Genomic DNA, 24,572 nt, shown 5'->3' with positions numbered 1-24,572 from the left:
TTGTTCCATTGCAGAGTTTTCAACGTCAACCGCGAACAAAAGAGTTTTTCACAATTCAAAATGCACGCTCGCGTTTCATTTACTCTTTTGCACTCTTTCCACCGGACCATTTCCAGCTTCGTGCTTTATTAAATAACGAAATTGTTTTTGTTGTCTTTGGCTTACATATTTTCGCGCAACCTATTGATGTTACAGCGTATTTTCAACTGGATAATTTCTTGAATGGTGATGTTAATGTTATGCGGTAATAGTAAACGGGTAGATTAGATTAAGTGTTATGTACTTACTTATCTATATTTCGTAAAATAAAATAAAATAATTCATACAAAGGTTGATATTATAGTGAAACGGACTGTTATTTTTTAACCGCTGTTTTTACGAAAAACGGAAAATATTAATTTACTATATATTTTATTCCTCGAATCACGCACTTATGATGCAGTTATAGCTAATAATGTATTTCATAATATACATATTTCTATTATGCAAATTTCAATATAATCTTGTAAGCATCCCTTGTTTGCAATTAGCGCGCGTTATTGTTAGTATGTACTAATTTCAAGACCAATAAATCAACACTATAAAAATGATAATTTGTCTTCATAAAGCGACGGCTATATCACAAACCATTGAACAAACGAGTCTCCTAGGAGTCAACGGGTGATAATATCGTGTAATGAATGTAAGCGTCACCCCTTTGGACCTTATCACTATTGAACACGCGCCGGGAAAATATTACCACTCGTAAATATGTTATATATATAACATAACATGAAGTATTAAACTGTTCTGGCGTGGCTGTGAAGTGCCATTCATAATAATTTTATACGCTGCTTTCGAAAATATACGGAGGTTTAATGAATTTCAGATGTCAAGAATAAAGTTCTAGATTGTGATGAATTTTCAACGAATCGTTACTATGAAAATTTTACTGCTTTATTACGTAGGTAACGCATATAAATCATGTAGGTACATAGCGTAGGTATACATATAGATGAGACGTCAATCAAATTCCATACATAATCTAATACGAAACCTATTAACGTCATGCATCAGTATCAGCCCGGCCATATGTCTAATAGGATTCCAATTGCATTCCGTCTATTACACAATCGTGTTATCTCCACGTTTCGATATGGCGGGCCAGTCATAAAGCTAGGTGTCTATGCTTGTAAACCGCCATTTGATTGGTCAATACGTGCGCCGTGTTACAGCTTTTCGTACGTTTGTTTTTATGTGTTATTTTATGTCAGTTTGTAAATGTTATTGAATGTAAAAGTTAATACTTAAGGGTTATTGGTTAACACTGCAATAGATATTCATCAATTTTAAAAATATATTGTATTACTAATTTCGTAATCATTCATTATAAATATCAAACTATAATGTAACCTTGTTAATAATGAACAAGATACAATATCAGTTACCGGTTAAAGTATCTAAAACGCAAGTTTAAACGCTCGCGTGCGCCTTTTTGTACAATTTTCTAATAGACTGCATTCTAATCTGGAATCTCTATCGGTAGGTGTGATATCGGCGGGCGTCAGCGTGCCTGTGCAAATTCCATCGCAAGGGCCGGACCTCGCGTCGAATTACTGGGGACGGCTTCAGTGATCTCAGCTATTCGGGTTCCCGCATCGACTGCTCTCGATGGGGGAGAACCCGAGCAGCGTGCCCGAGTCGCCCTCTAGCGGCGACGTTGCGCACAACTACGCCGACTCGCATCTGTCCATGAACGCTCTCAACATGACGGCCGGACACGACTCCGTTTTGGCGGGAGACATTCAAGAGAACAATAACTCGGTGTCGTAAATATTCCGTATCGCAATATTTGGGATTGTTTATCAGTGTTTATATGGTGCAAGATGATGTATATTCGTTAATATATAAGAAACTGATGATGTTCAAACTTAGTCTGTAAGTATAGCGATCGTGCGCGATGAATTATGTTAATTCTTCGACATCTTTGTAAACATACATTAATTTATTTATTCTTGCTCTCGAATGTTGAGGATTTCGAACGTTTTTCATTGTGAATGATCGATTAAGGTAAGGACAAAAGAATGCGAATTGTAAATATAGCTAAACGCCATCTATTGTTGAGTAGAGGAAGTTTCCTTAGCGACGGTACTGTGTTCACGATTCAAATGAAGAAAATGTAAATGATTTGGGCCAACATTTGTAATAATTGAGTGTAATGCGCCCTTTGCGAGCACAACCCTTCTATTTCTTTGATGTATGCAGTAGGGGTGCGAAATATTAATGCTATAGAGAAAAACGTGGCAATAAGCTTCGTTACAGCGATTTGTTTCACAACCCTCGGAGACAACAAATTGACATGAACTAAGCATGTTTGTATTATTGTATAATAGTTACATTAATAGATGTTGTAATGTGTTGAGTCACAAGTAAAATAGCACATTTCGAAACGAATTAATTTATGTTATTTATTATTATTAAGAAGATCAATATTGCTGTGATTATAAATATGTAGGTACCTATCAAATAAGATTATTTTACAGACTTTCGGCTAGTTTTGGGAACACGTTAAATTCAAAGGAAATTTCTACAAAAAATATAAGAATCTCGATGTAATAGTAATGTTGGTACAGCACAAGTCATTATCTACATATTATAAGAAAATGTAAATGGTTAATATATTTTCACTAAACTACGCAATACGGATGTGTTATAAATAGATACGTTTAACTGTACTTACTTGAATATGTGTAAAATAAATTATTACTCGATTATAAGTGCATATAGATTGAGGAGATTACAGTGAAATTTATTAATAAATATGGCATTAACCACTTGTTTTGTTTTCTTTACAATAACCCTCTGCTTACAGTTCTGAAGTGTATCGAATATGGTAACAATACATTTAATAACGATGAGATATCGGGGTTTTTGTTACGTCACTTAAAAATGGACTTTATTAAGTGTGATTAGTGTCTAAAATAGTTGTTCGTTGTGTGGAACGGTTTCTGTTAACTATATTTGGGCGGTGCTTATTAATTTTGCGTGTTGGCTCTTTATAATCCCAATAGCATTTTATATAGGGAGCCACAACTGCATTCCCCTATTTTACGCAAGGGACGCACAATGGGATGGGATTAAATGTTCTGTATTGTAGGCATTAAACTTATCTCGAATTTGTTGGGGCGTATGGCTTTTCGTATACAGTGTGTGGTTTGAAGCAATAAAAATAAAAATTCAAAATTCAAAACAGCTGTTATAAGTATTTGTTTAAGTACATAAAATTTCATTGATACAGTCAATTAATACCTGACGTATTAACACGAGAATATCTAAATTCCTAAGTGTATTCAAATAGTGACATCCTTTTTTACAGAAATAGAAATGAAAAATAATTCGTCAGATAAAGTGCTTTATTTCATTGACAAAAAAAATACAAAAACTTGCAACTTAAAAACTAAACAAAACAACCTATACTGCGACGGAATTCTATCAAAAACACAACTACATTTCCCTCGCTTTTCAAATAAACAATTGCACAGATTATCAACGCTTATAATTGGTTTAGATTATCTGTTCCCCCTTCGAACGAATCTTTTGTCCGTCTTTGACATGTGTGGTCTTAAAAGTAACAATACAATTAACATGTTCTATATTGTCATGTCTGTTTAATGTAATTTAATCTATGAATAAAAATAAATAAATAAAACCTACAGATTGAACACGAAATGCTTGGATAGTATTTGGTTGAGGTTTAAAATTCGTTGCGAAAATATACACAAAAATAATTATTAAAAATGTAAGAAGTGTTGGAAAATGTTATATTCAATGAAATTACTGGGATTTTTAAGTTACATAGATATAATATTATAACATATTCATGATCACAAAAGCAGTCTTTAAATAATATTAAGTTTAGAGCTGTGATATGTTTTTTAAATTTTTTCTAGGGAATAATACACATAGTGTAAGTAGATATGATTTTAATACATTTTTATATGTATAGGCAAAATAAAACCCTTCCTTAAAAATCTCGCCATCTCACTCCCACACTTTCAAATTCCGATATGTCAGAAAGAGAAAGTACAATACAATTACATTCAGTCTTATAATTCCACGTACATGAAGCAAAGTATATTTTATATTTAACTGACATTAATGGCAATTTCATATTCTTATATAACATTAAATTTTTACTTTATATAATGAGATTTTTATAATATGACTCTGACTTTATTGGTAAATGATTTTACATAGATTTCGAGCATCGTGAAACTACATAAAGTATTATTTATGTGAGCAAGTATTAAGTACATATATTAATTTAATATTTTCAGGTTACACAGGTATGATACAGGAGTAGTAAAATTTCTATATTTCATGAGATATTAGCCCAATAAATACGACTACATTAATAGATAGGTACCATATGACTATTTTTATTTTTGAATAAAAAATAATAAACACTTTATTATTATTTTTACAAAATGTTAAAAAGGTATAGAAAAAGAAATATGCAATAAAAATATCAGTATTCAGAACTGTCTTGCTCGTGCGCTATCTAGCCATTTCTCTTACTCTTATGAAAGATACATTTGACAGAAAGAGACAGTTTAATAATAATTAATAACATACATAATTATCATCTGGCTATCTTTTGGCTATTTTATAAGATAATTTAAATATATAGATTTTAAAGGGTAAGGAATGGTAAGGTAATAATTTTAATTGTTTCTTTACGCCAATAAAGCAGATCTCTCAGTGATGACCGTGCTCCTGGGCAGACGTGAAATGTGGGGATTCCTGAAATTAAAAAATATATTTTTTAGTATTACAATGGAAGAAGGTGAGATATTGAGGGTAGGTATACCATATTGTATTTTTTTAACATGACGGTAGTTTTATATTTCATTTAAAAATGTTTTTAACTACAGAATGTGATGGTTCAACTTTTTTTAGTTTTTTGTTATGTTTAATAATTATTTACTTGCATGTATTTAAATAAATTAGATTGTCACCAAGATTACGTACGCATCTTTAAAAAAATCCTTCAATTTAAGGAAGTTATATTTTATCAAAAATTCCCTACTAATTTTGGAAAAAATAAAGAGCAATAACCTAAAAAAAAAATATTAACGTACCGTCCACTCCTAGGACCCGTGGTGCCATACATGGACCTAGGCATGCTAGGTCTTACACTCCTGGGCGGCGGCGGGAACGGAGGCCTTCCATAGTTGTGGAAGTGTTGGAACAAGAAACCGGATATAACCAGTGCTATCCAGAGAAGCGATATTAGGGAATCTGGAATACAAAAAAATATATCAGAAATACAAAAAATACATCTGTATGTTAAACAATGATGGCCTCGAAGGACCTTTTTTTCAAGAAAACTTATATATAATTAACATTTTGTATTGCTGGCGTATCATGTAATGGTGATTTTAATAAAAAAAATAATTTAACATAAATATTATGTTCAACTGGCTGTTTCCCGCGGTTTCACCCGCATTGCTCCGCTCCTGTTGGTCTTAGCGTGACGATATACGTTATAGCCTTCCTCGATGAATGGGCTATTTAAAACCGAAATAATTTTTCAAATCAGACCTGATTCCTGTTCGAGATTCGAGTTCCTGAGATTAGCGCGTACAAACAAACAAACAAACTCTTCAGCTTTATAATATTAAGTAAAGATTGATAATTAAAAAAAAAATCGGTCACGACAACTCCTAGCGAATTTCCTCTACTCTTTCAGTTTGGGGCCTAAGGGACACCAAATTTTTTATATTCTTTCAAAATTACTCATTCATAAAGCATTTGAATGCTATAAAACTATGTAAATAAATATTTAGATTTACAGGACGATAGGGAAGCGCTTGACTACGATCTTGCCCGGTGGTAACTAAGATGTGACTTAAGATGTACGCGAACCCGCTTCCCTAGAAGGTAGTTTTCTCTACGCGAAGGTAGTTTTTTCAATGCTAGTAATACGATATGCAAACTAAAGGTTACATAAGAATTTCAATATTATATACGTAATAAACGTAATTTTTGTGATAGTTTTTGAAAAAAAAAAATAATAACTACTAAAACGTAGAATCGTCTGTGCGTAAACAAGGAAATATCAGGTGGCATATATTTTTACAATCTTACAGTGCATTTACATCAAATGAACATAGAGCTCTATGTTCGTTTGATGTAAATGCTCAAGCTAGAGCTAGAGCATACTTTCGCGATATTTCAGTGTAAACTATAAATCTAATTCAGTGTTGTTTGGTTTTAGAACATTGCATAGAATTTTTTCGAACGCACTAAAAACAAGGAAAGAACGCCTTTTTACACTAAAATAATATGACATAGTGGGGTTAGAATGAGCATTCGCTCGTTTGATGTAAATGCATGCAATGAATAATAAATATTATTGTTAAAGATAATTAATTAGATAGATGTTAAATCCACAAAAGATACAATAGGTAAAATACTGATAGTATTTTACAGTGTTCCAAGTATTCCATATTTTATCCTACTAATCTTATCTTACTGATTATTATTAACGTAAAAAGTTTGTTAAGAAGGATGGATGAACGTATGTATGTTCCTCTTTTACTTGAAAACCACTGAACCGATTTTAATGATACTTGGCAGTGATGCTGCTTGACATAATATAAGCTTCAGAAAGCTTGCTTTGGCTCGCGGGTTCGTCCGCAGGTGAAACCACAGTATAACAATATTATTTCGGTAATACTGTGGGTGAAACCGCGTGGCACAGCTAATGCAGCAGAAACTAGTACCTAATAATATTATATCGTTGCTTTCGTATCAAGTTGCAGATTTATAAGAACGTAGATGAGAGGCGTTAGAATAAGAATTATCATAATAGGAATAATAATAATTGAAAAACTGCTTTTAGAACCGGTGGTAATTAAATTCCATGTAATACATGCGTGTTGACATGCCGAAAGAGCTTTTTATTTTTAATTGATTGAATACATTATTTTTTTAATTTAATTTTGTTTGCATTTGGATATCTTACTAGCTGTGCCCGCGACTTTTTACGTACGTGCGTAGATTCAAATTATATTCTTCAAAATAAATTGTAACCTATACATATATGTTGCCGAGGACTAAAAGCTACATAACACATAAGTTTCATTGCAGCTGGACCGAATCATACGCGTCGAAGAATAAATTTTTATTTACAAAATAATTATTTGTTCGTATGTATTCAATAGAATCCAAAATTACAGGACGTAACATTGTTATTTAGTAGCATAGGCTATAATATTAAGATATTGCATAGCTTCTATCGCGGGCCTTGAACGCGGGGACCGAATCGAGAAATTCCGTAACGAAAAACCTCACGCTCCCCACTCCGACGGACACGGAGGTGTGGGTTGAAGGCATGCTATGCAATAGCTTTACCGCGGCAGTCCCCGAGTGCCACACGTCTTTTTGACGTGACAACGTCTTATAATTCGATAGAGCCGGCTGCACGCACGAAAAAACATGACTCATGCGGCGTTACCTCGCTCTGAGGCGTTCCATGTAAAGCTTGAAGTGCAATCGAGAGCGCGGAACGAGCGACAAAGAAGCACAATCGGACGTTGTCACGTTCAACTATCGTCAGTAAACCGACTTTACAAGTTTACAGACAACCAATTTTTTTTTATACAGGGTCAACCCACGCGTCGAGACTAGATTTACGAACGCTTGCACACTAATTTATACATGTTTTTTCATCCTCTTTATTGTCAAAAACATCAAAAATACGAATAATTATTAATTTTATTTTAATCTATAAAAATAAGTCAGACAAAGGGTAACACTGTTTTCGGGATTCTATATTAAAATACTATGATAAACAAAACTATGACTCACGGTCATTGGACTCGATGATATTATTTTCTTTATCAGGTTTATTTATTCCAACTCATATAATATAGAAATAGTTTTTGTTGAATATATTTTATAGGTAAGTATTTTTTTTAATTGTCTTTCAAATTATAATTAAGAATGACGCTGAAATTGTAAACGCAACAGTATAACCAAAGTGTTGGTCGCCTAATCTATACTTAATATAATATTATAAAGCTGAAGAGTTTGTTTGAACGCGCTAATCTCAGGAACTACTGGTCCAATTTGAAAAATTCTTTCGGTGTTAGATAGCCCATTTATCGAGGAAGGCTTTATTTTATCGAGGAATATATCATCACGCTAAGACCAACAAGACCGGAGCAATGTGGGTGAAACCGCAGGGCACAGCTAGTTAATTATAAGATTGGGTATTATCAAAAATGAATCCAATTTTGAATGAATGCATTTTTAAAAACTTTTGTTGGAACTTTTGTAATAGTAGCTTTTTGTGAGGTTTCATAATTATGTTTTCAAAAATCACGATTTTACAACTCCATAGTCTACTATTCGATCAAATTCAGTCAAAAATGTATAAAGGCATATTTCCACAACCAAAAATTCCTGAAAAAATCACCAAAAAATAACTAAAAAAACTCACCATTCCACTCAAACGGCGGCGACAGCACAGCCCTATTGAATTTCGGCACCACAGCACGTCGGATCGTATTGATGATGATGTACTTCAAATTGGACCCTAAGTAGTAGTCCATAGAGTATACAACCGCGTACGCGCCGAGTATCGCGCAGCATAGAATGTTCGAGAGGAACGTCATAGAGACGAGAAGTAGGGACGTTATGAGCATGATGCATATGAAAAGCGTCCAGAAGTTTACGTCCGATTCTAGTGCTATGAGACCACCTGGAAGGTAATAACTAATAAACAAATGAAGGTAGAAACAAAAAATGTCTTCTGAGTAAAAAATGAAATAGCTTTTTATCATTTACATTTGGAATACCTAATATGTGTGTAATTCAAATATTTATTTCTATACATTTTTGATATATTTCAAAAATGTATAGAAATAAATATTTGGATCGAAAATTTAACTATTGTTTTTAATTTCAGAATTATTGTCTAAACAAAAATAATATTACATAAGTAAATATTGAAATAAATAAAAGATTATAAATGCAAATCTTGAATTTAAAATTGTGTTAATAATAACAAAAAAATCCAACTACCCTCAAAACTACAATGCACTTACCTGGCAATCCATAATATATTATAGCAGAGAACAAGAACCCAACATCCAGGGTTGCCAAAAACACAGCCAGCACAGGTATGCCATAGAACCACCAGAACAACAACCATATCGCGCCAAAACACATGCCCGATAGTATTGATGCTCCCAGGAGAGCTGCAAAGATTAGGCATTTTTCTAGAAATTTTAAGGGTAAGAATATTGCCAGAAAAAGATATCACATTCCCACATAATCGGCGTGAAATAGAAGCATGTAAAGGCTACTGTGTTACGTTCGATGAGTACAGGAGCGGGGGACTATAATATATTTTAAGCAAAATGCTTTAAAAAAAATTATCTTAAGTAAAAATAATCGCGTTATTTATTAAAATATATACGCTATTCTGCAACTATAGCAAGAATTTAGAAACGAAACACATTAAAATCTCATATACAAACATCTAAGGGTAAGGACCAAGATCTGCTAATCCCTGAAATTAGGTTAACATGATAATAGATTTAAAAAAAAACTAACCTGGTCTTGTCAAATCAGCCATCAAAGCTATCAAAACGTATGTCACAATACCACCACTTACAAGTCCGATTAAGAACATTTCCGTCTTAAAGAACCTGTGTCCGAAGTAACAGACAAACAATCCAACGAACAGTAGACATGCACATATCAATTGTGAGAGAGCGTCATCTGAAAATGTATTAGTGTTAAGTATCTTTCCTTCTGGGTCTTAGTTTTTTATTGGTAGAGGACCAAAAAATGTAGTAGGATAATATGATAGAAGCCAATATAAGTCTTTTATTGGTAAAGTTAATTAAATGAGTTCTAAAAAATGCTTCTCTCTTCTTTACCCTTTGAAAAGTGTTACCCAGATTTTTAAAATCACGGGACAATATTTTGCTAAAGCTTGTATTTTTTCTAAGAGTAAAGCCGTTCATTCAGAATTTATTAGAACCTTGCTCAGTTTTATGTAGATCAAATCGGAGAATCTCCAACAATACTGGAGGACCTTAAATTTTTAAACCCTCGAATAAATATTATTTAATAACCCCAGATCATATTTAGACACTATACCATTGAATATTCTAATGTTGAAAAAAAAGAAGCATTCCCTAGAGTCTAGACCAAACACATCCTCACATGCCAAACTTACCGAAAACCTCACAATCCCCATCTATCAAGGGGTCACAAGCATAGCTATACGTGGGCACATACACCGAATATGCGCTAGTGTTGACAGCACTGAACGCTATCGCCACGTATATGGACCCCACGCCGGGGTACGCGCTTAACATTCGACGGTTGTGCAGACCGTTGTCGGGGACCTAGAAATTATTAAGGTCGAACTACACGATAGTTTATAGCAGTACAAGAATCTTTTGCCATTTGGACGATATTTTCAGGGTAGTTGGTGTGAAGGTGCAATTTGCATTATTTATATTTATTTACACAAATTTTTACATTAATTATAACTATAGATAGACCGTATTTTAAGTAATTAATGGAATAAAACAAAAACAAATACTGTATATAGAGAAACATTAAAACCACATTAGGTCAAAACATCCTTGTAGCACTATAAATGTATACAAACTCTAATTTATTGGTTATTAATTGTTATGTTAATGAAAAGGAATTGTTAATTAAACAGAAGTAGGTATAAAAACAAAAAAATGTAATCTTCCTAGTGCGTTGCTTTTTGGGATTATTAAAGGCGATATATTTAGTAATCGTTCTTCCTACCAAAACATGAATTAGAATGAAAATACTATAAATATGAATGAATGAATGAATGAATGAATGAATGAAAGCCTTTATTGCAAGAAATTTACAAGTAACAATAATTTATAGCTTAACTAGATTTCTTCTGGGTATCTTGCTTGTCTTTCGACAAAAGCCTCCTCCAAACTCTTCCATGATTGCCTTTGAAGTGCTATTCTTCTCCAGGTCACTCCTCCTACAATTTCCTTTAAATCATCTTCCCATCTAATTTTTTGTCTCCCTCTGTTCCTTTTTCCTTCCCTGGGATACCATTCCAAGAGATCTTTAGTCCACTTTCCTTGTTTATTCCTCATTATATGCCCTGTCCAACGCCACTTTAGAGATTTGACTGTCTTCACAATGCTTTGTAATTTCGTCTTTTTTCTAATATTGGTTATTTTTACTTTGTCGCGTCTTTTAATTTTTAACATGCTTCTCTCCATTCCTTGTTGGCACACCTTTAGTTTTTGTAATTGTTTTTTGGTTAAACACCATGTTTGGCAACCATAAGTCATCACTGGGCGTATGCATGTATCGAAAACCTTACTCTTTAACGTCTGGCAGATATCGTCGTTTTTAAAAATATTTTTCAAGGACCAAAATCGTTTCCAAGAACTTGCTACCCTTTGCTCTATTTCTTTTGTCATAAGATCATTGGGAGATATGATCTGTCCCAGATAAAGATATTCTTCTACATACTCTATGTACCTGTTGTGGACTTCTATTGGAATTTTAGTTCTATTGGTCATTATTTTTGTTTTTAATGTATTCATTACAAGTCCTACTTTTGCGCTTTGGTCGGCAAGCTGTTGTAACATTTTTTGTAGAGTTTCAGGTGTTTCGGCTATTACAATGAGATCGTCTGCGAATCTTAGATGGTGTAGGCGCTGGCCATTAATGTTTATACCGCAAAGGTCCCAGTCGAGATTCCGAAAAATACCTTCAAGAACAGCCGAGAATAGTTTTGGTGACATGGGATCCCCTTGTCTCACCCCTTTCTGTATTTCAAAGTCTCTTCCAACTCTCTCAAGCCTAATTTTAGCCGAAATGTGGCTGTAGATGTTTTTGATGAGGTTTATATATTTTTGATGGACTCCCTGTAATTTTAATGCCACCCAAAGATAATCGTGTCTTATAGAATCAAACGCCTTGCTGTAGTCTACAAATCCTATATAGTAAGGTTGATTATATTCATTACATTTTTCTATAAGTTGTTTAATAACAAAAATATGATCAAGTGTTGAATAATTGCTTCTGAAGCCAGCTTGTTCTCGAGGTTGTGATTCATCCAAGGTGTTTGATATTCTGTTTAGGATTGTTTTAGCAAATATTTTGTATAGGTTAGGCATTAAACTTATTGGTCTGTAGTTTTCTATTAATTGTTTGTCTCCTTTCTTATGCAGTAAGATAATCGTTGTGTCGGTCCACTGTTTAGGTATTTGTTCAGTCTGATATATTTCGTTAAATAAATGGGTAATAATCGGGAGAGTCTCTGATGCAGTCTTCTTTAAAATTTCGTTGCTGATTTTATCATCGCCTGGTGCTTTGTCGTCTTTTTGGGATGATAGGGCCTTTTCTACCTCACTTACTAGAAGCGGTGGTATTTCTCCATTTTCTTCATCCATGTTATAAACTTGATTTTCTATAGGTAATGTAGCGGTGTCCTTGTATAGTGTTTCGTAGAATATTGTAGCAGTTTCTAAAATCTTTTTTCTATTTGAGCTTGTCGTGTTAGTTTTTGTATTTTTTATTTTAGGTATCCAATTTTTGTCTTGACTTAAAAGTTTTTGTGCTTTTTTCACTCCACCCGTCTTTTCTATTTGCTCTTGTATTAGTTTAATTTTTGTTTTCTTTTTAAAGTTTCTTATGTTCCTATTGATCTGTTTACTAATGTCTTGTATTTCTTTCTTGTTGGATTTTCGATTTTTTAATAGTTCTTTCCTAGTTTCCAAAAGTTTTCTTGCTTCGTCCCCCACTTTATCTCTCTTAACTTTCACAGATATCAAGTTTTCTTTTAATTTTATAAGGTTCTTTTCTAATACGTTATATTTGAATAAGACTGATTTATCGCTATTTATCTGCATTTCGTTATTGAGTGTATGGCCAAAACTTTTCAACACATCATCTGGAATTGGTGGAATTTTCTCATAGTTTTGTTTTATGAATTTTCTTGACCTTTTTGGTTCTATTGATTTTATTGTACCTCTCAACAATCGGTGGTCTGAGTTAAAGTTAAGTGTATTAATGACTTCTACGTTTTCAAAATATTGTGGCTTATTTGTGAGTATAAAATCGATTTCGTTGCAGGTTTTGGCGTCCGGGGATATCCAAGTCCATTTTCTCTTAAATTTCTTCTTAAATAGTGTGTTCATGATTTTCAGGTTAAATTCTAATGCAAAGTTGATTAATCTTTTTCCATTATCATTTCTTTTACCGTAAGTATGAGGGCCCATAATCTCGTTTTCAGATTCTGTTTTTTGACCTAATTGACTGTTGAAGTCTCCCATTATTATTAAATTGTCGTACTGTGTTTCTTTTAATGCATTTGTTAATAATCTATAGAAACTGTCTTTTTCTTCGCTATCAGTTTGTTCGTGTGGGGCGTAGGTCTGTACAATTGTCCACATTTTGCTGTAACCTGGTATATTTATCTTTAACATGATTATTCTATCCGATATTCCTATGAATTCTACTACTTCCTTTTTAAGAGCAATATTTATTAAGAAACCAACGCCATTCCTTCCTTTTTCCTTACCTTTGTTGAAAAATATATATTTACCTTCTACTTCTAACAATTCTTCTTCGTTTCTTTTTGTTTCACAGATACCTATTATGTCCCAACGTATTTGTTCTATGGCTAGTTCAAATTCTGCTTGGCGTTCCTCAGTTCTCAAAGTGCGGACATTAAATGTGGCAATGTTGAATTTTCTATAATTTAAAGTTTTATTGTAGGATGCGGTTGATTGGTTTGGAGGGTTGTAGTCTGAAACCCCACGGTGACAAGCCGGATTGGGGAGTGCTATATTAAAAGTTCTTCTAGTTTGTAGTTGGTCTGTAACCAGCTGTCGGGGTTTTGTTAGTTTTTTGCAGAGGAAGGGATAGTGGAGAGAGAGTTGCTTCTTACTCTCATAATATCGAAAGCATTTTTCCTGTGAGACTTAGATATTTCTGTCAGTTTTTGTTTGTTGTCCGGGATGTTTTTATTTGGTGATTCTGATCGATTACGTTTACGTTTTTCATTCTTGTTTTTGTTATCACGTACTATAAGTTTATCATATTTTATCACTGCGTATCTTCCTTTTTCCCTTTCTTCAATTAGTTGTTGTTGTAATAATTTCCTTTTATCCAAAATATCTTTTGGGTAGTCCTCTACAATGTAAACGTTTTTAATCTTTTTCTTGCTCTGTATTACTTGTTCTTTTTGCCATAAACTCAAGAAAGAGATAAGAACTGGGCGAGGCTTATCACTTTGCAAATTTTTCTTACCAAGGCGGTGTACTTTGTTAATATCACTTGGTTTTAAATCAATTGCAGTTCCAGATGTTATTAAAAAAAAATACTATAAATAATAAGTAATCAAATAAAAAATGCGTCCAATACCCATTTAAAAAATATCTTTATTTTGGTAGACTAAGCAAAAACTCAGGATTTACATAAGGAAACGATGTTAAAATTGATAAGGGAAATGACCAAATCGTAACCAGTTTGTTGGCACACGACACCACACATTCAAATCACTTTGGCGTAGAAATGTTGCCAACTTCAAATGAAATTGTTCACAACATAATATTACTTAACACCGATCGTAAAGAGATGATTTCCCCAGTGCATATTGTCGTACTTTAATTCGTATTGCCGATCAAAAACCGTAACATTTATTAGATAACTAGATTTCCGCCCGCGGCTTCGCCCGCGTTTTCAAAGAAAAACTCGCATAGTTCCCGTTCCCGTGGGATTTCCGGAATAAAAGCTATCCTATGTGTTAATCCAAGTTACCCTCTATATGTGTGTTAAATTTTATTATCAATCGGTTCAGTAGTATTTGCGTGAAGGAGTAGCAAACACACACACACGTCACACACACATCCTCACAAACTTAAATTTATAATATTAGTAGGATAGCATCCATACTAATATTATAAATGCGAAAGTAACTCTGTCTGTCTGTCTGTTACTCAATCACGCCTGACTGAATCAATTTGCATGAAATTTGGTATGGAGATATTTTGATACCCGAGAAAAGACATAGGCTACTTTTTATCCCGGGAAAATGACGTAACCCCGGAAATCCCACGGGAACGGGAACTATGCGGGGATTTTCTTTGACTGCGCGGGCGAAGCCGCGGGTGGAAAGCTAGTTAGGTATATCTTTACAAATAAAGTGTTCCTTTTTTTCTGTTTGTTATAAAAAAAAACGATCATTTTTAACTACTCAGTAGAAATCTATGATTGTTTAAGTCATTATTTTTACAACGTCAAGTCAATTCAACTTGAGCTAATTTTTATGGATATTGGGATAAACTGATATAATTTCAATAATTTTAAAAGAATGTGACTTCTTATGTCGTATTACATTATTTATAGACTCAGCATTATTAGCGGGACGAATTCACTACGTTCAATGCAGTGTTTGAAACATAGTTTATCTACATAGTAAATAAAAATATGATCATTGATCACCATCATAAACTTCAAAATCATCTTATACTATGAAAGAAAAGATCCTTACATATTCCCCATAGCTCTGAATGTACTCCAACGTCATCATTTGCCGAATACCCTCAAAATAGACATTCGGATCGAAATTTTGTTCTGGCAAGTACATTTTGTAAAATAGCATCACTAATTTGTCAGTAGTGTTGCATTCGTCATCAATGGGGTCTTTAGCTGGCGCTGCATCGACTAGAATATAATCTGTGTTATATTTTGCTCGGAGATAAGGCGATATGGGTACTGGAAACTCCATATTGCAGCCACCGGGAATAGGGTCTGAAAAAGACTATGTTTTAAGTTCTAAAAATATGAAGATTTTTTTAAATGCTACTATATTAATTTAACATAAAAAATATAGAAATGTGTTTTATTTAATGAAGACAATTCCCAATCCATAGGATGTTAGAAATTAAAATAAAAGCAGGCTTAAAAAAAAGTATCAGACTAGCTTTCAAAATGAACATTTTAAGATAAGTAGTCAAATTACATTACCATTTACCTAATAAATTTGTATAAATTATTTAAATTGACTATGATAAAATAGATTTTTTTGCATTACACAGAATTAAATCACATTTATTGTACTAAAATTGAATCTATTCCTAAACCTGAAGCATAACAACAAAAAGTAAAACATTGTATCAACTGAGTTGGCACGCTAGCAAATGAATAATTGATTGGCGTAGAGAGTGAGATCAAATGTAGCATTCTTGTGGATAAAACTGTCATAATATATCTGTAGTTAAGAAACTTCTATCAAATATTTTGCAAAATTACTATTAATTTTATCGCACTAATACTAATCTTGTTGATTACTGCACTGTTTAATAAATTTGAATTTAAGAAGAGACACATAACACATTATATTTGTAAAACTATAGACTTATAGAGTGACTAAAAAAATATGTCAAATAATTTAAAACTTATATTTAATGGATAATAGAATCTGTTATCTTATATATTTAAAAATGCTTTTATATAGATACTAATAATTAATAATGGATGAGTTGTAATTGAATATGCTAAAATAAAAGCAGACATTTTCCTTGTCCATCCATAGAATAAGAATCCAATCAAATCTAAGATATATCAATTAACAAAAATATTATTAGTCTTATGTATAATATTATATTTCTTTGATATTTTAAATATTATATACAATCAGTACCTAGTAAAAGGGAATTAAAATAGATAATTTATTCTCTTGGAACAACAGACGCTAAAGCAGCAGGCATTACAATCGCTATCTAAAGAGATTTATAATAGAAAAAAATAAATATAATATCGCTCATTAAAAATAGCAATCTCATTAGTCACTCATTATAACTACAACAAATACTATAATTAATTAGTTCTAATTAATGTCTAGATAAAAATATAACATACCATATTTATTGTATCCATGCACAGAAATGTGCACCCTGAGATCAATTTCATTTTGGTTCATGATAAAAAATGTATCGATTTTCGGTATAACAGCACTGTATAATCCAACATTGGTACCGTATACAGACGACCCGTACACATTAGTTGTGTTATACAGAGTTATATTATACAAGTGACTATGAACTTGGAAAGTTATGAAGGTAATATTCAAATTTTCATTCACACAGTCGACTTGCAGTGTGGAATTCGCATTGAGGGTTATAAAACTGTTGTACAGTTCTTTGTTTTCCCATGTTAGAGTTTTGTTTAGGACAATCGTTGTGGCATCTGAAAAGACGAAGTGTTTATATTTCTGAACTTACATTATGTTGCTGGTGTGGTTGTGAACAGCCTAGGAGTTTTGTATTGCCTAATGAACTAACTTTAGGTATTATTTTTTATGTAATGAGTAACATAGCTATATGCATGGCAGAAACTAAATTTCATAAAAGATAAATATAATCAGTATTATATTTATTACCTACTCTTTAACTTTTATCTTTTAGTCAGTACTTTAATTTAATGTTGGTGACAACTCCAGAAAATGTAAGTTAAAAAGAGTCGAGTTATTTCAATGATATTGATATAATATAGTGTTCTTAGTAACTACCTTCAATACAATTCACCAGAGAAACTGTAGTGAAATGAATCTGCGGCAAACATTCAAGTCATTACCATAAGTTCCTTGGTCGAGCCATTAGGTAGAAAGTAAATACCTATATTACTATTTTTAAATCTAACTAAGTACCTATTTGGCAACTTGTAAAGATAATGTCCATCTTTTTAAATTTTATTGATTGTATATTGTATTTAATGCAGTTTAAAAATATCACTTTTAAATGAACAATGAACTCAAAAAGTATGTATATGAATACCCTGCAGTTCTTAATTTAAAATTTTATTTCAATAAGTTCTAAGTAAAATGAAACCACCAGGATTTGTGGTCTTAGAAATCCAATTTTATGTCATTGACACATTGCACTGCCACTTGGAGTAAGAAAAGAAAATACTTACATGAATCATTATGCAACAAAAAAAAACTTAATTATTTTACATAGACAAAATTTTAACATGTAACGCTATAGTAATCGTGAAATAAATTAAATATTATACTCACTTAGACCGTTACTGCTTTTCACCGTGAATAATATAAAAACAAAAACAAGTTTACACTTAATCACTGATAACAACATTTTGAATGGTATATAGAATAATTTTAAATAAGCATATTAATAACAATTAACAAGGCACTTATAGAAATCGACTAATTTAATTTGATGTGTTATGATCAGCTGTTCATGTTGACATTTAAAAATTCCCATATTATTCAACAAACACAGAAAAGTAAAAAAACTTGGATTTTATCATTAACAAACACACGCGGTTATTTTATAGTCGGTTTGAACTTATAATATAAACAATAGAATATCCACACACAATCAACAACGTGAAAATAATAATTCTCTCAATACATTGAACTGTCACCTGTGTGAATGTCCAATGTGAATGTCACTTACAGAACGAATGATTAACCGGCGCATTGAACGAGTGAATGTTTATTCATTTCCAACTGTCAACAAACGTGCGAATGAGATAGTCCTATATAGATTTTGTTTTTAGTTGTGGAATATCTTAAAAAGAAATATTTGAAAACACAGTTCGTATTTAGCACAAATAAGTTCTGTTTTTACTATTACTATGCCACTATGTAATTTAAAACAGTTAAAATTGTTGTTTTTTCGAAAATAGGTCGAGTGTTGCGTGTCGGTCCCTCAATCTCGAATCTCGATATCGATTCCTTCACTGGCCGCTAGAGCGCACTCAGTACTCACGTCTCACGTCTAATCTAAATATGGCGGCTCGATCAATGAAGTTGTAGTGTGTAGTGAAGTCTAGTGTAAAAAATTGAAATGATTAAACATTGTGATTATTTCGCGTGTTAATAAATAAATGGGCCATGGGAAGAGGCCAGGATTTGTTGGATGCGGCCCGTAAAGGCGATGAGCGGAGTGTGGAGAAAATTTTAGCACAAATAACTAAAAGGAGTGGTCCTTTTACGAGGTAAGTTCATGTTTTTCGCAAAAGTAACACGGAGACGCTTATAAATAAACGATTTTAAGGAACTGCTGAAGTAAGTTATGTATGTAATGCGTCTATTATTTCGTACCTGATAAAGAAAAATAGATAAAGAGGAAATAACATTCTCTATACAAGTTTCATGTTTTGAAGCATATCAGCAGCATCTTATCTTTCAAGAAATACCTTATATTTCGTTGTATAAGTATGTAAGCACGTCCCAGTTTTATATTCGTAATATACGTACGTAGATTAAGGCTATTTTCCATTAAGGAATATGATACAAGGCGAGACTACGCACTTCTTGATTTATTTTGCCTTGGTAAAGTAATTTCTGAGGAAACATCAATCTATTTGTCCAATTATCTACAGTCACACATTCTTCCAGTTACTATCTATAGTAATAAATCTTTAATTTGTGAACTGTGAAGAATCGTAAATTAAAAGTCTAGGTAGGTACCTATGTTTGCAAGCTTGGGTTAACAATAATAAAATCTTGCTTCAAAAAAAAAAATAGAATCTTGTAGGTACCTACCTAAAATATTTAGATACATAATAATGTAAACTAAATTCAAACATGATGAGGCTATACCTAGTTTTATAAAAATATAACTTTATGATGATAACTAGGATAACAATAACTGGATGTTGAATCGTTATTCGTTACCTACCTATTCGTTATTATATTATTGATAGTAACGATAACAACGCACAATGGTGACATGCCACACATTATTGCAATGAGTAATTAGTGTCGATTCTCATTAAACAATAGCTTCGCATTTAATTAAGGAGCCGCAATAAAAAACTACGTCTTGAATAAGTTTTGTTAAGGTGGGACTATTTCGTGTGATGTGAACAATTTCGTGTTTATGTTTCTAAATTCGAATAGGTATTACTATTGCTAAGTACCTATACCGATGCATGCGCATGCGCAGACACATCAACATTCAACGCAACGTCATAAACGGCCTTTGCCGTACATATCTTTTCGTAATAAAAAACCTGCGTAAACGACCTTACAGTAAACGTAGGTACCAAATCGTCGTAGTTAGTCATGGTTAACTAACGTGAATGAAATACGAGTAGGTAAGTAGGTACCTACTCGCTTAACTGCTTCTATCAAAAGCGATAAAATTCACCGAGTAAATTAACGTTATCTATTTAAGGAAGTAAGTAACTAATATCGTTTAAGTGTTTGGCTCTCTGCCAGACGGCGATGCATGTGAAATAAGGTACATTGAACTTGTCCATCTATAATATTCCTCCCATTCACCCACATCACACATATCGCATGCAGTTTGTATGCATGCGCGCACGTCTTGTGCACCATCGAGGACCGAAGTAATTATTATCTTCGCGCCATTTACGCATGTACTCATCACTCGAAATTGATGATTTGAATTTCGAATGTTTATTTTTCTTTGTGGCCAGTGTGGATGTTAATAATATGATGATAATGACAAAGGAGGTTAAACTACGGGATTTTTCATGGTGGTGACTGGTGATGTACCTATATCTATTTGAACTTTTACACGGGTATTAAAACACCTATATGTCGAACTTTCATTACAATTAAAATGTAAGTAAAGAAGAGAACGAAGAGAATAATAGTACATAATAGGTACATAGAATCAATGATTTAAAACTTTCACGAAGAAAAAAATAAACAACGGAACCAACTCCATCGGTACTCAATAGTAAGTAAACCCTGTTTAAATTTGGTTCCACCACGAAGACAATGTTAAAATGAAGCAAGGAAACGCAAAATCTGGTCAAGAAAGTAATATGTACTCATAAAACCCTTTGGTCGTAACTACAGTTCGATGTTGTGCAATCTTGATTTCTATTTTTATGGTAATAAAGTACACATTGCAAGGGTATTGCCTGATTATAGATTCCTTTGTTGATAACGATATAAGCGTCCAGCCTTCGCCTTTCTTCGGTGTTTCGGAAGAATGTAACCAATAAGTTGCGTTGCCAGATGGCAATACTAAAGAACCGGCCAAGTGTGAGCCGGATATAGAAAGTATTGTAAATAAGTACCTATACTATATACAGTGTTGCCAATTTTCCATCATATTTTTTCTACGCCTTGACCGCAAAAAAAATTGTCATACAGCGGTATTATCATATTAACTAGGTACCTACCTATAATATAGTTTTTTTTTGTTGGATCCTGAATACTAAACTAACAACCATTGAAAAAGAATTCTAGTTTTTAAATCATATACAATGTCGAATATTAAACTAATGCATTGCTTTAATACCTATAAACAGCTTTTTTGAACCAAAACAATAGAATTCACGCGAATTAATTTAATTATAATTCTAGTTACATTTTCAGGTTAATGTTATGATGTCATAAGTCATAACATGAACGTAACGGTTATTACATTTGCAAAGAGATAACGGTCTGTCCATTTGTTTTCAGTTAGGATTTGTAGGTTACCTACGGGCCGGGTTTTGATTGCCTGTGGACTCGATTTTATAAACGAATGTATCGCTCGATCTTTCTATCTTTTCAATAACGATGGAACTGGGTGAAAATATTAATATCGTGTTTTTATTGATCTGAAGAGTTTTCAATTTGTATTATTTTAGATGACCATAGGAGGCTCTGCCTGTCCTGTCCCTCCAGTGGTAACACAAATGAGCTGTTGATGATGATGATGATTTTTATTTTAGATAGTGATATTTGAATTTATCAATATACCTAGGTAAAATACTTTTGAGTTTCTACTCAAAAGTAAATTAGTTCTCTGAAGAGGAAGGAAATTCACGTAATAAGAATTATTACAATATATATAGTAATTAATATAATATATTCCGCCAAAATACGTGATATATTTATAAAATAAACAACAATTAATTAGTCATTAGGAAGTAAAATATATCTGCTGACTGCAGTGAGGCGACATGTGGCTATGTGTGTGTACGTGCAATATCATTGATAACAAATAACAATGATAATGTTAACGTAAAACAAAAAAAGTGCCGATATGTTGCCGCCCCTTTTTTATTAATATAAAATTAATACTAGGTTAACACCGCGACTTGGTTCGTGTACATTTCATTATTTTTTCGTTCTACCCCTTTCTAGTGAAAGAAGCGCATGCGCACAGTACCTTGCCTCATGCCTGAAAGAAAGCTCAGAAGTCGAATAATTTTTAGCATAAAAAGTATTTTGGTAGGTTTTATTGACAATAGGGAAGCGCTTGACCAATCTCGCCTGATGGTAAGCAGAACTGTGATCTAAGATGGTACGCGCTTCTCTGGAAGATACCCGTTCATGATAATGTTGATAAAGATATATATATATATATATATATATATTTACATCATACAATCTTTTTGGCGTCATGCACGTTGTGCATCATTACGACGTCCCCCAGTTCCCCTTGCTTTTTTTAACATGTTTTAATGAATATTGCTTAGTTTTTCGATAGCCAGCTCCGTGGGGTACGTCATTTTCGGATAATTTAATTTTTCGCGATATTCTTCTTGCGTTCGTGCCGCAACATTTTTGAGCCCCGAACCATGGTCATAAATTATAGGCGTCCTGGATATATTGATCGTGATTTACCTAATGCATCGACTATCTAGCATCCTCATAGCATGAACGGCATTTGTGAGTGCGATGTTGCCAGATTTCGGTTTACTATCTCTTTCTTTTATTAACGCTTGTCTTTTCATTTATATACCAATTTCGTAAGATCTATACATATACGGATGCACATTATTTTTTTTTATCATTTATTATTAATTATTATCTATCTACACGTATTAGTAACAATGGATTTTGATAAAGTTTAGTACCCAAAGAGTTTATAATACGATAAAGAAAATTAAGCTCCTGTCTGTAATTTTTACATGAAAAATCACAGGTAGTTGCTAAAATAACAAGCATATAATTATGTAAATGTTTATCTAGTCTATTTTTTATAAATTTAAGACAATTAGGTAGGCAATAACTTCATTTGTGGGTCAATATCCCGTCCGATTAGGGCCCTTCTGGCCTCCTCCACTCAAGCGACAGCCCAAGCCGAGGTTCGTGGTCCCCGTCAAGGGGGGACGCCCTTGTGCATGTCGCTACCAGGGTGAACCTTCAGTTCACCCCCGCGTCCGCGTTAAAATGTAGAAGCCCTTCTGGCTAACATTGAGAGACACCACACAAAAAAAAAAAAAAAAAAGTGGGTCAATATAAATATAGGTATGATAAAATCGGGATTGTATCCTACCATGGCCTGAACCAATATTATAATATATGGACGTCAAATATTATATACGGACGTCCAATATCTATATACGGACGTCCAATATCTATATACGGACGCCTAATAGCTATATACGGACGTTCAATAACCTGGCTACTTTAATTGTAAAAATACGGCACTATTTTTTTTCTTTTTATAATCGATAGGCAAACGTTTGACCACAATCAGACCTGATGGAAAGCAGCAATGTGGTCTACTTGGGTGCACGTCTGCCTAGGAGGAGCCTATTCACCCTAGCTTTGAAGAGGTCCAGGTTGTATTGCTCAGGAAAAATAGTTGTAGGGAGTGAATAATTCCATTGTTTGGCTGTTTTAATTATGAAAGAAGTCTCGAAGCGACGAGTTCGAATGTTAGGGATATCCACAATGAAAGGATGAAACCCCTCGGCATGCCTCGAACTACGATTGAGGAATAATTTACTATTTGAGGCAGTACTGTTTGGCTACAAGCTACTGTATGATGGAAATACTATTACCAATCGTGTTGCATCACTTGCACCATATTGGATTATTCCCATTTGTCCCCACAGATTTCCCCGGGATCAATGGGAATTATTGGCATTTAGTAGGAAGAAATATTTTTAGAGAGAAGAAGAGAGATTTTGAGAATATCCCACTAGATTTGAATTGAACATTCGTATATAGCAATTGGACGTCCGTATATATAGCTATTGAGCGTCCGTATATAGCTATTGGCCGTCCGTATAAAGCTATTGTGCGTCCGTTCAATATAAACATATTATTATGTTGCTATTTTAACTGAAAGTTACGTTCGTGGTCTTTTCGCTTTAAATCTTATGGCTTATAAAGAATTTCACCCACGATAAACATTACTGTTCCGCTACCATCGCTTAAATTTCCTCCAATTTGGTAACATTTTTCATTACTGCTCCACTCCTATTAGCGTGATATTATATAGCTTATAGACTACCTCAATAAATGATCTATCCAACACTGAAAGAATCAAATCAATCAAATCGTACTAGTAGTTCCGGAGATTAGCGCGTTCAACCAAACAAACGAACTCTTCTGCCCCGTAGGTGATAGCTTGATAATATGTAGCCTATAGCCTGACCTGACCTCTTAGTAATATTCATGCAAAATTTCAAGTAAATCCATGCAGTAGTTTTTGAGTTTATGCCGGACGTACATACAGACAAACAGAAAAAAATTCTAAAAACTATATTTTTGGCTTCTATATCGATTGTAGATCACGCCTCAAGTATTCTTTAAAAAA

The 24,572-nt window shown here is 33.1% G+C and overlaps 2 protein-coding genes across 2 annotated transcripts in view; one reads left to right on the top strand and one right to left on the bottom strand.

Annotated features, from left to right (window-relative positions):
* toy (paired box 6 protein twin of eyeless) overlaps positions 1–2,805 on the top strand; it is a 34,128-nt gene extending 31,323 nt beyond the window's left edge. Inside the window, exon 8 of the mRNA XM_089711528.1 lies at positions 1,526–2,805. Within this exon, the coding sequence (XP_089567654.1) occupies positions 1,526–1,614 (89 nt within the window). The 3' untranslated portion in view covers positions 1,615–2,805. The remainder of the gene's footprint in view (positions 1–1,525) is intronic.
* Positions 2,806–4,451: 1,646 nt separating this feature from the next.
* LOC149476927 (transmembrane 7 superfamily member 3-like) lies at positions 4,452–18,475 on the bottom strand. The gene is made up of 9 exons (XM_089711507.1): positions 18,101–18,475; positions 16,945–17,271; positions 15,575–15,834; positions 10,238–10,409; positions 9,607–9,774; positions 9,096–9,248; positions 8,489–8,749; positions 5,121–5,280; positions 4,452–4,782 (listed from the first exon to the last, which is right to left on the bottom strand). The coding sequence occupies exons 1-9, from the start codon at positions 18,174–18,176 to the stop codon at positions 4,716–4,718; spliced, it is 1,644 nt and encodes a 547-aa protein (XP_089567633.1). The 5' UTR covers positions 18,177–18,475; the 3' UTR covers positions 4,452–4,715.
* Positions 18,476–24,572: the final 6,097 nt, after the last annotated feature.

This window comes from Colias philodice, chromosome 26 (genome assembly GCF_061535455.1).
Source record: "Colias philodice isolate Cphi_HAF_F1 chromosome 26, ilColPhil1 Martin Lab GWU primary, whole genome shotgun sequence".
NCBI classification, from domain to species: Eukaryota; Metazoa; Arthropoda; class Insecta; order Lepidoptera; family Pieridae; genus Colias; species Colias philodice.
This window is presented reverse-complemented; position numbering and strand designations above follow the sequence as displayed.